Source organism: Peromyscus leucopus, chromosome 3 (genome assembly GCF_004664715.2).
Source record: "Peromyscus leucopus breed LL Stock chromosome 3, UCI_PerLeu_2.1, whole genome shotgun sequence".
Taxonomy (NCBI): domain Eukaryota; kingdom Metazoa; phylum Chordata; class Mammalia; order Rodentia; family Cricetidae; genus Peromyscus; species Peromyscus leucopus.
This window is the reverse complement of record NC_051065.1, coordinates 3,389,642-3,405,082: the sequence shown is the minus strand read 5'-3', so window position 1 is coordinate 3,405,082 and position 15,441 is coordinate 3,389,642. Positions and strand designations below refer to the sequence as shown.

Sequence of the window (15,441 nt, the reverse complement as noted above, 5' to 3'; positions counted from 1 at the left end):
CTCAACCTCATGTCAACCCCTAAATATCTTGTGATGACTAAACTTCTGGGCAATGGGGTGACCACCATCAAGCCAAAACATTACCACATATTCCAGGAAAAGGCTGATTTCTCCAGCTTTTCTGGGCAGAGATGGGCACAGGTGCTGGTGGCTTCTATCAACACCTGTGTTGATGAGAAAGGTGAAATCTATAGCCACACACCTATACAAATCAGAGTATGTGCCCCATCATATCCGTAACAAGTGCTTACCAAATCTTTCTCTAGTGGCTTCCCAAATTTAAATTTCTTAAAAAATTTATTTTTATTTAGTCTTATATGTGTATGGTATTTTGTTGCATGTAAGTCTGTGCATCACATGTGTGCCTGGTGCCTGAGCAGGCAAGAAGAGTATGTCAGATCTCTTAGAACTGGAGATCACAGTTGTGAGCCTCCATGTGGATGCTAAGAACTGAACCCGGGGCCTCTGGAAGAGCCAGTGTTCTTAATCTCTTGCCACCCGTCTCTCCAGCCCTGCGCCATTTCTTTTATTTTAAACCACAGATTAAACAACAAGAGATAATGAGAGAAACCTGTGTTGTACAGGGAGCTGTATGTCAAGCAATGTGAAACTTCTCTGCAGAGGATTTCCTTGTCGGACCATTCCTTATCAACAAACTTGCCCTTCAGGAACCCCATTCCTAAAGTAGTTACAGGAGAATTCTAAGGCATGCTGCCTTTGTAACAATTCTTTTGTACATTCTCAAGTGTTCACATTTGTACAACAAAAACGTTTCCACAGAACAAAGCTCTTGGAAGGTATTCTGTAGCATCCTACACACTGGATACCAAGCACAGCTCTTCATCTTCAGACTCCCACTTGGGCCAGGGTCAGTGGAACAAAACATCCCACTCATCAAAAACTAAGCTTCCAGTTTAAATGAACATGACCTCTAGTACTGTTTGTTTATTAAAAACTATGTCCCACATGAACTACTGTGTTTGGTATTTATTAACCTCCCAGTAAACTACAGTATCATTCCAGTTTGGAAAACTTGAACCTTTTTCGTTTCCAAGAGTCCCAAACACTGACATTTCACTGTAAATGTTGTTAGAAGCACTGTACCACACAGGAGCTCCACAGAAGATGCTGAGCAGCTGTCAGGTTTCCCAGAAAGGCTGCAGCATTCTTTCACTCATCATGTTGATTACTTCATGGTATACTCTACCTCCCAGGGCATGCAGTGCCGGAAACTTCCAACTCTTACCCAGCACTGCTGAGCACTCTTGGTTAGACTCAACCATTAAAAATTCCTGTTCTCATGTCTTAATAAACAAATAAGGCATACTATTTTATACTATTGGGTCAAATTAATTTTATTATGCTCCATGATGAATTGCCACCAGTGCAACATCCTATTCACTATACATTTCAAAAAAAATTCACATACTAAACAAAAGTTCAGTTGATAAATGGAATTGAATGATTGAAAATCTTGATGAATTTCATAATACAATATGTGGCTAGCTGAAATTGTCTATCACATAGCATTTAGATATAAAAGGCCTCATGCTAGTTTGTTAATGCAAAGGCTACCAGACAATCACGTAGCTGGATATATCCACGAGGCTTCCAGACGATGCACAAGCAGTGCCACCCACAGTGCATGGTGGTGGAGGACTGGGACGTACAGCTGATACCTTCCTCGGCAGAGTGGATTTAGTCTCCATGCCTGGACTGAATTCCACAGCTCCTGTCATTTAGACTTAGCACAAAAAATAAAAAGCAAACAAAAACAAAACCCCTCTTCTGCATGAAAAAGAAGAAACTCAATTATCTTTGGCAAATAACATACTCCCCATGTATACACAACTCAAAGAACTGAGAGTCTCTAGACAAGCTCCTGGGCAAATACCAAGTTAGTTGGATAAATCCCAAACTTCCTGGCCAAGAGGTATGGGACATCAGAAGTGGCATTATCTCAAAATACATTTCTAGGAATTTAGTTTTTTTATGCTAAAAAGAAAAAGAATACAAAAGCCCGATGTTATTTATTTAAAATAATCACAATTTGACAAACTCCTAATTTACGGGTAGTGGTTGTCCAGCCTCACCCACCCCAGTCTCACAGCTCTCAAGCCACATGAAAACGACAGTAAGCAGAAAAAGGCTCCTAGCAGCAGACAGCACTGTTTTTACAAGAAACACAGAACGGAGAATCTCTCCAATGTGCTGTAATTACTCTCGCAAGGAAGGTAACACTCTTTGAATAACTTAACTATCTTACTGTACCACTGCTTTCAGCAACTAAACCTTTTAAATTATTCCTGACAATAACTAGATGCATGATCACTAAAGATTATGTGATAAACTGGTTAAAATTCAAGCCATATCTTGCAGGTCCAGCCTGTCAAGATCATGTCAATACTAGATTTTGGTCGGTATACTTCTAGATAGTATAATTTTTAGTTGGATATTATGACTATAATGAATACATTTGAAGCTACATTCTGCATACAACTCAATGTGAGAAAAATATGACTGTATTTAAATCAGATAACCGTCTACCTAAAATTTATTTAAAGTAGGTAGGTAAGATAATTATCATTGTAAATATGAAACGGCCACCTTTAGGCAGATTAGTGTACTGTAAAGAGGCAAGGAAAATCTAATTTTATCATACCATCTAGTATGCGTAACAAGTGTGCAGGCTGTAAAGTTTTATTTTTTAAAAAAAATCTATCAAATCAGTTATGTGTTCTAAGAAATTTGCCATTGGGACCATCAATCTTTTAAGAAATATGTAACTTTTCATCAGATATTTGACAAAAACCTGGAGAAACTATCTAAGTAAAAACATACAGTATATGTGAGGTTTAGCATTTGTGCATACTTTTGCCAAAAAATCTGACATTTACAATTCGTATTTCTGAATACAATAATGCACACACTCTGCAAAAATACAAAGATAACTTCATACCATTTTAGCATTGTTTTGATAACACTTTGAGTCAAATATGGGCATGACTACAATTGTTTATGATGCACAAAACAACCTCCATAAATATTAACTGAAACTATTTTGGGGAGTGATACCAAAAGAGTTCAATTCTTTGCTGAGAAGAGCCTGTCACATGTGCCATTACATAAAAGCAATCTTGGTCAAGTACACGTATGTGAGGGCTCATCAGGATTCCTGCCTGCAGATGCCACTGTTTACCGGTGACAAGCAGTACTACAGAAGAGGTGTGCTACTGTTTCTCTGCATTAGTGTCTCTGTAGTGATTTTAAGCAGAACATATTGCTAGAATTTGAAAAACTGCATTAGTGTAGTGATGTCTAGAGAATTGTGCAATGTATCAGCTTCAACATTCATATGTGGCATCATATTCAAAATGAAGGGGCTAAAGAAACTAAAGTTTACATCACTTGAGAAAGAATGTAGTGCTATGCTAAATTTTATTAAGAAAATTTAGGTACAGAAAAAGTAGGGTATGAAAATAGTGTTCTCCTTCTGGCATTCTAAGTAAATTACATTAAGGTTTGTGTCAGTCTCACACATAATTAAACTCCCTTGCTGATGGAATGAAAATATTCACAAGTCACGTGAGCATCCTGCTGTAAACTTGCACACAGTAACAGGGAGTAGCTTTGTTTAGGATTATAACAAACCTTTACAGATTAAATGAGGTATTGCACAGATTAATTTAAAAAAAAGCAAAAACAAGGCAACAAAAATATACAGCAAATTGGTAGAACATTTACATGATAATTTTACAGATCCATAGACAGAAAGTAGTGTTTAGTATTTCACCTTAAAAATATATATATATAATATATAGATCAGTCTTCCCACTCATCATCATCCTCAAAATCTTCTTCATCATCATCATCTTCATCTTCATCTAAAACCCAAAACCAAGAGTTAAACATAAATAAATAAAATGACATAATTCTCCAGTGACTTCACCAACTAGCTAACTCCTGAAACAAATGTTTAACTTTTAAAATCTAGTTACTGAGATGGTTTAAAATTAATCCACTAAAATGAGAATAGGAGAGCCAAGATTTGGGTTTTAGCCCCTTAGTACCTGTGTGGCTCTAATGAGTCAAATGAAATTTGGGTTAGCTTTTCTAGATTTTGGATTCACGTGGTGAACACAACTACTTTCCCATTCTTTACATGAATTTGTAAACCTGGAACTTTCGTTTTTTCTCTCTTCCCACAGTCAGCTTTTCTCCATCTGAATGACATCATCGTTGTGTCAGGAGAGCAGGCACGAGTCATTATTCATTCCTTTTCCTCTTCCTCCATCAAGTGTCCTCCTTTCTACCACAGTCCACACCTACTGTCAGGTTTTGCCTCAATTACTGCTGTTCTCCAGTAGAATCACTTCCGAGAAGATGGAGGGATACTTAAACTCTAAGTTCAAACGTCATGCTCTTTCTTCGAAAGGCTTCCTGTGGCTGGCTACTACTGTCAGGACGTGCTGAGCTCCCTCTGAAACATCACACATGACTTGGCCAGCCCTTCTGCCCTCTTTTAAGTCTTCCACCTTCCTCATCCCTCCACTTTCTGCCTCCAGTACAATCGTCTCCCTTTCTGTCCCTCACCCTCACCAAACTTTCCCTCCTTGTTACAGCATCTGAAGTAGCTCTTTCCTCTTTCTGGCTGTCTCATCATTTACATCCCACTCAGAAACCACCTCCTCAAAGAGGGTTTTCCTGACCATCTTGTGTAACCCTTCTCCAGATCGGTAACTGTCTATTCCATGCCCCTATCCTTGTAATCAATTTCTTAGACTGCCTATGAATTTAATGTTTTCATAGTAGAACACAAGCTCCACAAAAACTAAGTCTTGGTCTGTTACATATCATAGGATCCTAACAGCAGAGGAGTGCTGTACAGAGGTCGATCAGTCATTATTCTCTAAGTGTACTCAGGTTTTGATGGCATCTTATTCTGAGTGTACATCCATATTCTATCAATTTTCCATGACACCCACACCTCACAAAACCTACAAAAGCCAAGTCTGTAAAGAAAGATGGTATTGAATACTTATGTTTAAAATGATAAAGAGCCAGAAAGTAATGTGTACGTGACATTATATATGTGGGCTAGATAAAAACACAGTTTTTATCTGTTCCCCCTATAAGAAACCATTTCAGTACTAATACCAGAATTTGAAAAGTTTGAAAATAGAAGGTAGAGAAAAGCAAAAGAAATCTAATCCTCTCTCTCCAGCATTCCAAGTTTTAAATTAAGGTATTTGATCTAATTTGAACTGATTTTTTGGTGCAGAGCAAATGGAAATAGTTTAGCTCTATTCTTCTGCAAGTGGATATATCCATTTACCAGCATCTTTATTTGGTAGACTGCCCTTTTTCCAGTGTGTACTTTTTTGTTCATTACTGTGTGTTTATGTCTGGATTCCTCTAGTGTGTCCTATTGGTCTGGGTGTCTATTTTTGTACCAGTACCACACTGTGTTGTGGAAAATTAGTTGAAGATGTGTTACATTTGTTTGGTCTGTGGAGTATTTGTTTAGTGATGCAAAGATGTGCTACATTCTTTTCTGCTGCATTTGTTTAACTCTGTGAAGCTGTGTTACTTTGCCTGTCTAAAACACCTGACTGGTCTAATAAAAGAGGTGAGCAGCCAATAGCTGGGCAAGAGAGAGAAATAGGCGGGGCTGGAACACAGATAGGAAGAGAAGAGAGAGAGAAGAAAATGAGAAGGGAGGAGGGTGCCAGGGGCCAGCCACCCAGCCAGACATGAAATAAGAAGGAAAGAAAAGATGGACAGAAATAGAGAAAGGTAAAGGCCAGAGACAAAAGGTAGATGAGATCATTTCAGTCATGAAAAGCAGGCTAGAAATAAGCCAGGCTAAGGCTGGGCAGTCATAAAAAAGAATAAGTCTCCGTATGACTATTTGGGAGGTGGGTGGCAGACCTCCCAAGACTAGAGAGTTAAAAACAACAACAACAACAACAACAACAACACTGTCTTTGCCACTGTGGCTCTTATTAGAATATGATAGAAATGGGACTAAGAAATCTCATGCCTTATTTAGAGACTGCTTGTCAATAATTCTATAGTGTCTTCCAGTACAGAAAATGAATTCATCACTTTTTACAAAGTTTTTTCTTCTAGTTGCTGTATGGCTGTGGTGTCCTGCTATCTATCAAATTTTAGGCAGACCAGTCACTGAGAACACAATTTGATTAAATATACTGTAAAAACTCATACCAATGAGCTGCACAAATGATCAGACAAAAAGGTAACAAAGAAAATCATAAAAACAAACAGACATTGCAGCGCTCCATGTATCGTATGAACACACTTCCCTCCCTCCTGACCCGTGAACACACCTGAGGAATGAATGGCTTTGCTCCTCTTCTGCATCACTTCCATCAGGGCACCCACAATTCCTGAAGTGGGGGCAGGTGTCGGTGGCGTGGACTCTTGGCCATCAGACACCTCGGAGAAGAAAAGTATCATAACTCAATTATAAATCCTTAGCAAAGAATCTTGGTGGGGCTGGGGATGGCTCAGAGGGTAGAGTACTTGACAGAGAAGCATTAGGACTTGAGTTCTGATCTCTAGTCCCCACATACAGCAAGGTTAAGAGCTTACTGGAACTAAAGTGCAATGTTTAAGAAGGAAGCTTTCTTAACCTTTAGAAGATGAAGAAATGATCAATTTCTCTAAGACAGAGAATCCAAATTTATATACCATCACTGTTGTAAATTCTAGTGTTGGAACCTCTTTCAATTTTCTGTGGAGTCTGATTTTTTTTATTATTTTTAATTTCAAAATGCAAAACTTCAGTGTTTAAGAGTATGGTTTCATTTTCATAAAATTACTTGTTTGAACTTACCACGATTACTACAACTGCTTCCAAGTGGGTTATTTTTAATTCCCCTCAGTTTATTAAGTAGTATCTTTAAGGTATCTTTTATTTAAAGTCTAGAATTGCAAAAATATTGTAAGATTCCATCTATGTGATATTTAGAATATACAAAGGTATCACATAGCAATCAGATTACTGACTGTTGGGAGGAAGCATAAGGTAGCTTTTTATGGCAACAGATACTTCACATTTTGATATTAAGTGTGGACTATACAGCTTCAGAATGTACACATCCCAAATATATACATTTCACTGTACACAGACAAACATTTAAAAAATTACAAAAAGAGTAAGATCAAAGACAGACACCTTATAATGAGGTATGGTAAAAGCCCACAGTACTAAAAAAGTCAAAATAAAAAGGATACATTACTTACAGATTTCAGTTGAATGCCCTGTCGTATCTGGTCTAAAAGCGCATCCCTTCCTGAGCAGGACACAGGCCGACTATTCTGTTCCACTTTTTTTAGCTGAGCACCCTCTCTAATTTGATCCAAAAGAGCTGCTTTGTTTCCTGAAGGAGCTGGAACTTGATGGTCACCATCAGAAGGCAGGCCAGGGGGAGGTGGTGGCCCTGGTGGAGGCGGAGGTGGTGGGGGAGGCGGTGGTGCTGTGGACCCTGCCATAGACAGCGGTGGAGGTGGTGGTGGGCCCGATGGTGCTGACGAGGGCAGCGCTGGTGGTGGAGGGGGGTACATCCTGTTTGGAGGGGGCGGAGGAACAACAACACCCGGCCTGGAAGGAGGTGGAGGTGGAGGTGCAGCAGTGGGAGCTCTGGAAGGTGGCGGGGGAGGAGCCCCCCTTCCTCGGGCAGGCGGGGGAGGAGGGCCTGAGCTATGAGGAGGGGGAGGAGGAGGAGGAGGTCCACCCCTTGAGGGTGGAGGAGGTGGTGGTGCTGAAATAGGAACAGAGAAAAAAACGAAAGCATAAACATATTAATAAAGCAATTTACTTTAACACACATAACCCCAGTATAAAATAAAGAGAAAAATTAGCAAAACTTCGCAATATATTTTACAAATATCTGAGCACTGGTAATACCCTACGTTTTATTTGGAAACAAATATTTAGTTTAAAGATTACCTTCCTGTTGTCAATAAACAACAATAGGATCTAATTATGAGGACTCAGTACTAGTTCTGAAGCCATAAGAAAAAAACATGGTTGGAGAGACAGCTGAGGAGTTGAAAGCTGTGCTTGCTCTTGCAGAGGATCCACTGAGTCCCCAGCACCCACATCAGGCAGCTCACAACTGCCTGTACCTCCAGCTTTATAGCTTCTGACATCCTTCTGGACTCTATAGGTACCAACATATGCACACAGGCATGTGTAAGCACGCACGCACGCACGCACGCATGCACGCACGCACACACACACGCGCACACACAAACACCACAAATTTAAGAAAATATACACTGTTAAACACTTTGCTTGTAACAATTATCTTACATTCTGATAGTAATGATGAGTACCTTCCCTTTAGAATTAAATACATTTAGATTTTGTATAAAATCAATTTAGATACAAATTTTATAGTGTGGAAAAACTTATTATAATTTATTAATCAGGGTTAAACCCCAACATAGTGCACTTTCTTTCAAAATGTAAAGTTTCGCCGGGCGGTGGTGGCGCACGCCTTTAATCCCAGCACTCGGGAGGCAGAGCCAGGCGGATCTCTGTGAGTTCGAGGCCAGCCTGGGCTACCAAGTGAGCTCCAGGAAAGGCGCAAAGCTACGCAGAGAAACCCTGTCTCGAAAAACCAAAAAAAAAAAAAAAAAAAAAAAAGAGACAAAAAAAAAGAGACAAAATGTAAAGTTTCATTACCTGATTTACATGTGTCCTTCTACTTTATAATACCGTGTTTTACATTACCTAGAACTGTTCAGCAGTTCTAGACATGGCATTAAGAGAGGGTGGTTGCTTGGTTAAATGTTCAATTATTTATTTAGATCTGAATTACTATAAAACTAAGACTGTTTTTTATAAACTACAAAATTACACTGCAGTTAATTAAAAGTTAGTACTACCCCAGTAGTTAATATTTCTATTCTTAGTTTACTTAAGTGAAGATATAAGATACATTTGGAAAACAAATCCAAAAGAATATAAGAATATACTGGGGAATATTAGTAAATCCTTTAAAGATTAAATCTTGTGTTTCTGGAGATATGATTTCACTAATGACATATAACATTAGTAACATTACTATATATAACATGTAACATTAAGCAGTATATCATTTCCCACTCGTTTACAGACTGATCACAGAAACTGACTTTATGGGTACAGAGAGATCTTAGCTATGGAAAGTGTACCTGGTACTGAGTAACATTAGTCAACGCACTGTTACAAATATCTGCCTTATTACTATGTACAAAAGGAAAAGAGCCTTTACACTGCTGGCACTTGTATTTTCTTTTGTTTTTAAAAAAATATTTACTTAGTTTCACGTGTATGAGTGTTCTGCCTACATGTTTGTCATACACCATGAGTGCCGTGGAATCCAGGAGAGAGTGTCCGAGTCCCTAGAACTGGCATTACAGCTGTGAGCTGTCACGTGGGTGCTGCGAACAAACGTGCGTCCTCTGGATGAGCAGCCAGTGCTTGCTCACTGAGCCTCTCTCCAGCCCCAGGACTTTCGCTGTCTTAAGCGACAGCAAACTTCACTACAGTTTCTAAAGGAAATAATCTATTACCAATCCTCAGCTTTTACCGTCTGTATTCTCTCTACCACAAAGAACACACTACATGGCAGGGACAACTGTGAAAGAATGAACACAGGAGAGGGAAGACACAGGACCCATGGTTAGGACAGTCCCAGCATCACCAGTGAGAAGGACTTGTAAGAGTCATCACAAACACCACAAGGAAAATGACAAGTGCTAGTTTCAATTTTTAAAATAGCAAAAGAGGAAAACATGAAAGATAAAGTTATAAAAAAGGATACTTTTATATTTTATATATAAATATAGATTACTTATTAAATATAAATAAATCCCTTGGTTAATCTACAGGAATACTAAATCTTATAGGGAAAAAACCTTGTGTTAATGTATATAAAAAGGCTAATGTATTTGAAAATTATTTCAAATCAAGATCAATATTATTAAGAATATCAGTAATTATATTTCTTATATAATAATTATAATCATATAAGAATAAGCATAAAATATGAAAAAGGCATATAGTATTATAGGATTCATAAAACATTTAGGAATGGATGTCATGTTCTCTCATGAAAATATAACAAACAAGTGTTATCTAATATAATTAAATTTATGGGAATACTGTAGAATCTCTAAGTGGATATATGACATTGTGCTCACTAGTATTATTCCATCCTCCTTTATCCTTGTCATTATAAACATATTTTATACAGGTTATCGGAAAACAAGAATGTAAAGCAATTATAAACTAGTATAATTAGTATCAGTGAAAACAACTAGAGTGCTGTGGGCAAGAGGTATTGCCTAATAAATACGAAGAAGTTCAATAAAATCATCTAGATTACAGGTGATATTTAAGCTCTGACTCAGAAATACATATATTTCTTTTTATTAAAAATGAATGCTCAAAAAATTAGTTTTTTCAAGGCAGGACATATGCACTCTAGCTACTCCAAAAATCAACACAGCAAACCATGCAAAACTCAGAGCAGTGGTTCAAACACTGTTCTACATACATACCACTCCACTGTGGTGGACCTAAAGAACAGATTGTTATAAGTTAATGGACTTCAATAGCTACACACAGAGATATGGAAATCACAAATTTGTTTGCCTTTATAAATCTGATTCCATGATTATATAAAACAAATGACAAAAGATTTAATTAAGTGGGTTAAGACAAATTACATTAACTTCTGTGTTTTCCATACCTTTGGATATTAATTTATGAATGTGTTTTCTCTAGAAAAAGTCTGTTAATTAGAAAAAATAAATAGATAATTTATGTTTTTGATTTTACTAAAAAAAATCTATCTGGTTTGGAGAGCTCATTGGCTAAGAGTATGAACTGCTTCAGAAGACCTCAGCTTAGTTCCTAATCCATGTTGAACAGTTCACAACTGACTGATAAAACTTAAACACATAACCACCCCTAGCCCCACCATACATAAGCACATAATTACAAATAAAATACAAACAAAGCCCTTTTTAAAAAAATTTAACATAAAAACATAGGTTCCACGCTAAAAAAGGTTCTTGAAATATAAAAATCTTTTATCTTGGTATTTTGGTGCCAGTATGATTTTCAAAGCCTGTGACTTTTTGTTTTTAGGGTAACTCAATTAAGGAAAGGCCTTGTCTGTCTTTAAAATAGCTGTAATAAAGTTTAAAGAAAGCCCAGTCTAGTAAGTATGATCCACTTTTCTTTAGGCATGAAGGACACAGGATAGCAGTGCAGCCAATAATGCTGAGTGTAATTACACACTAACAGAGCTGAGTAGCCCTAAGCACCAGTGGGTGTGACAGAGAGCAGCCCTGAAGACCTTCCTTCACCTGGACATAACAGCCATCATGACCGTACATTAAAATGACACGGTATTCTTAGTGTGCTTTAAAATCCCAGCATTTGTTTGCTGGTAAGATAAACGAGCAGAATGCTACTTTCTGTTGAACTAGCTGTGGCTGTACAGCAGCAATGGGAGCCATAGTTGTTAGCTTCCACAGTTGGCTCTAAAGACTCTGAGACCTTACTGACTATATGAATAGGAGGAACATGTTCAATCAAAGATCAAGTGAGTGTCAGCAGTAAAAAAGCAGACAAAACTAAGTTAAATACCCACTTTCAAATGACAATCAGAATCAAGAGCATTAGTTGGAGCTCTAGCTCAGCCATACTGGTGTTTGAGTACAGAATGGGAGAAGCTCAGTTCCAACTGCAGATGGTGCTGAAATGGGACTGTGACTGCAGAGGCTCTCTATGCACCTGACTGTCATAGTGTTGGGAAGCAACCAAAACACAAAGTTCTTTAAACTACCCAACATCACAAAGTTGCAAACTGTGGTCACAGGAACCAAGAGAAAGAATTACATTCTGGACTAAACAAAGTATTTATATTTCAAAATACAAAGTTTTTACATAGTTTATATTCAGAAAATGCGCCCCCTCCCCCAGGAGCTGAGGACTGAACCCAGGGCCTTGCGCTTGCTAGGCAAGTGCTGTACCACTGAGCTAAATTCTCAACCCCGTGAAAATGTTTTATTACAGATTATAAGGTGACTTTTTATACCAATAATCATGTCAAGTTTTTAATCTGCTTGTTTTAAAGACAGGGTCTCACTATGTAGTTATCTATGTAGTAGACGGGGCCGGACACAAACTCAGAAATCTGCCTGTCCTGCCGCCAGCGCGCAGGGATTAAAGGCCATCTTACCATGTCTAGCTCAAAGCCAGTGATGCTGGACCAAATTTGTCATACGTAAATTTAAACATTCGGTTCAAGGAAGGGTGCACAGTTGTCCGATATAAAAGACTGACTTTAGAAAATTCAAAAGAGAAAACCAGCCAAGTGCCAAAATAGACTGAAAGTTACCTTGCCTTCGGAGTTCATTTTTAACAGCTTCTACACCTCCTGTCTTTTCTATAAAGTCATAAATAACTTTTGATGTTTCTCTGTCTTTAAGTTGGGCTTCAGAGATCCCACACATATCAAAAAGGTTCTTCAATTCTGGATCCAAATTATTAAGCTACAAAAAATAAAACAACTTCTAAGTAGGTAATTCTGTTCCAAAACAAACCCGGTAAAACTTAGAATTTACCCATGTCCTTCTGCAGTTAAGTTCACAGACTTTAAAATGGTTATGTAACTTAAATGCTAACACATTTCCTTTTATGAAAAGATAAGAAGGAGAGATTTTCTATTTTCTCATCTTTTCCATGCCTTAAAGAGGGCATTCTATTCCTATTTGTATTAATCCACTCAAGACTAGATCTTGTGTTCACCTATTCCAACCTGTCCTAAACAAGATTTGGCTTTAATCTTGAATTACCACCACAGTTAGTTTGAAGATTTGAGGGCAAGGACCTCAGTGCTGTCTGTCACAGTGCTAATCAATGAGTGACAACAGCACTCAAAGAATCATTACAGTGGAGGAACAAACTGGGTGAGTCTGTAGCTGCACACTAAGGCTTTGGTTATACTATTTTTTCAGTAAGTTGATAGATTATTATTTAAAATTACTACTGAAATTATTACTTAAAAAATAACTTTTCCTCTTTGCATTCAAAACACAAAATGTACTTCTTTAGCACATAATCAAGGAATACAAAAATTTTGTCTTAAGGGACTTAGCAACTATGACAGAATAATATTATGGATTCAAACTTCAGCAGCACACACAAACACAGCTCATTCAAATTCTAATACATACTAGGTCTTAAACCTGTAAATAAAAATCCAAGGAAAAGCCATAACATTTCTGTTCAATTTTAGTAATAAGAAATATAGCTTTAAAACATACTTACATCAAACCCCGTATTTGGATCCCATCCAACATGTCCAATGTGCCTAAAGTAGAAAATAGAAAAAAATTAGAAAAGTAAATGTATACAAGGGCTTGTGAAATAATGCATAGAAATACTTGAAATCTCTTGTACATAACTTCTTTTGCTTCTAGACAATTCCTATAGGTGTCTTCCATGTTATTTATACATCAAAGTTAAAAAAAAATCATGTTCGCCGTGCGTTGGTGGCGCATGCCTTTAATCCCAGCACTCGGGAGGCAGAGCCAGGCGGATCTCTGTGAGTTCGAGGCCAGCCTGGGCTACCAAGTGAGTTCCAGGAAAGGCGCAAAGCTACACAGAGAAACCCTGTCTCAAAAAACAAAACAAACAAACAAACAAAAATCATGTTCAACAATTAGTTGAATAAAAAATAATTACATCTAACTTTTCTTTTCAGATGGGTAGAAAAATAAACTGTTAGATTCATGGACCAAGCCTGACTTGATAGTACACGCACTCCTGGACACTTGGAATTCTAGGCCAACTACTGTCTAGAGAAACAAACACCACAAACACTACCACAACATCTGCAACTATTAAAAAGAAATGAATGTGGGTGTTCTTCCCTGGAAGCCTGCCTGATCCTTCGGAGCTCCTTCTCACCTTTCCCTAATAAATCTATTCGTTCTCTTTGTGTAAATAAAAACCAAACAAACAAAACACCAATGAATACACATATCCTTCCTGTTGTAGTTTGAACGTGAAGTGTTCCCCATAGGTTCATGGATTTGGACACTTTGTCCCCAGTGTGACAGACTCAGGTTTTATGGACTGGCCCCACTTCCTGCCCTCTCTGCATCTCTTACCCTCCTGCAGCCATGCCTTCTCCACCATGATGGCTTACATCCCCTCTGGAAATGTAAACCAAAACAAATACTTTGTCCTTAACTTGCTTTTTGTTGGGATATTCTACCAGAGCAACGGAGAAGTGAGTATTACATAGAACACCCTCAAACCAAAGCTCTCTGACAAGTTAAACATGAAGAGCAGGACGGAATGTGTGGAAAGAATGGGGATAAAGTTGAGTGCAGCAGTGCACACCAGCCATCTCGGGTACTGCTCTGGAGCTGAGGCGCAGGATCTAGGCTATATAGCAAGAGCTGTCTCTTCTGAGTGCTGAGAGGACAGAAGAGAAGTCTTACTGGAAGTTACTTGGTGTTCCAATATCTGCCTTGGTTAGCCTCTTCTTTTTAGCTTTTCCTTTCTTCTTTTCTTTGGTGTGGGAGATGTTGTTGACTTGTGAACCATAAAACCTATTTGTTGTGATTTCTGGATTTTTTATGTCAACTGTAGCCATGGGTAGATTGGGACCTACAAAGAAAGCCAAAACAGTATGAGAGGGATACAATTTAAGAAAATAATCTTATATAAGATAATCATAATTTTTTTAACTTATGCCTGCTTACTTATATCAACATTAACTATCATGAAGTACATTAATGTCTAAAACTTTAACCCAGTCCCTCAAGACTTTTTCTTTTTTTACTGTAATTCTGGTAAAATGATACATACAACACAAAATCATAAAGACAGTGATGACATCCTTACTCATGTCTTCTTTGTTCTAATTTTATTTATCCATAAAAAAGATACTTTAAAATATTTTATTACATCTTCCCCCCACACTGCCAGATTCAAGTCCACTAATATCCTCCCATTAGTACATATGTAGGTTGTCTATCAGAAGCACAAAGCTCAAATAATTACAGTGGAAGAAATTCTACACTCAGAACTCCTTCAAAGATCTAATGGTAAAAGTACCAGGGACCTTCAGAGATATCTGTCAGTAACATCTTTAAGAGCAACACTAAATGATCTATTCCACAACTTGTATATAATAAAAGATACTCTAAAAAATAAAGTCTCAATGCAACAGACTCAATTTAAAAAGTCTTTGCATCCCTAAACTTAAAGTCAACACAGGTTCTTTCAACATCCCATTTTAAACACAAATTCTGACAAAACTTCCTCTCAAAACAAGTTTCTTGGCAATCATTCCGCTAACAATTTTTAAAATGTATCAAAATATCACTGTTGCCTAC

At 37.7% G+C, this 15,441-nt stretch overlaps 1 protein-coding gene across 3 annotated transcripts in view; it reads right to left on the bottom strand.

The window, feature by feature from the left end:
* Positions 1 to 1,331: 1,331 nt before the first annotated feature.
* Positions 1,332 to 15,441, bottom strand: part of Wasl (WASP like actin nucleation promoting factor) — a 57,731-nt gene continuing 43,621 nt past the window's right edge. For 2 of the 3 annotated variants that reach the window (XM_028872972.2, XM_037203481.1), the window contains exons 6-12: positions 14,542 to 14,710; positions 13,361 to 13,403; positions 12,429 to 12,582; positions 10,579 to 10,596; positions 7,270 to 7,787; positions 6,351 to 6,459; positions 1,332 to 3,884 (exon numbers count right to left, since the gene is read on the bottom strand). In XM_028872972.2, coding sequence (XP_028728805.1) covers positions 3,823 to 3,884; positions 6,351 to 6,459; positions 7,270 to 7,787; positions 10,579 to 10,596; positions 12,429 to 12,582; positions 13,361 to 13,403; positions 14,542 to 14,710 — 1,073 coding nt within the window. In that variant the 3' untranslated portion in view covers positions 1,332 to 3,822. The remainder of the gene's footprint in view (positions 3,885 to 6,350; positions 6,460 to 7,269; positions 7,788 to 10,578; positions 10,597 to 12,428; positions 12,583 to 13,360; positions 13,404 to 14,541; positions 14,711 to 15,441) is intronic. The other variant, XM_028872973.2, reaches the window with a different exon arrangement.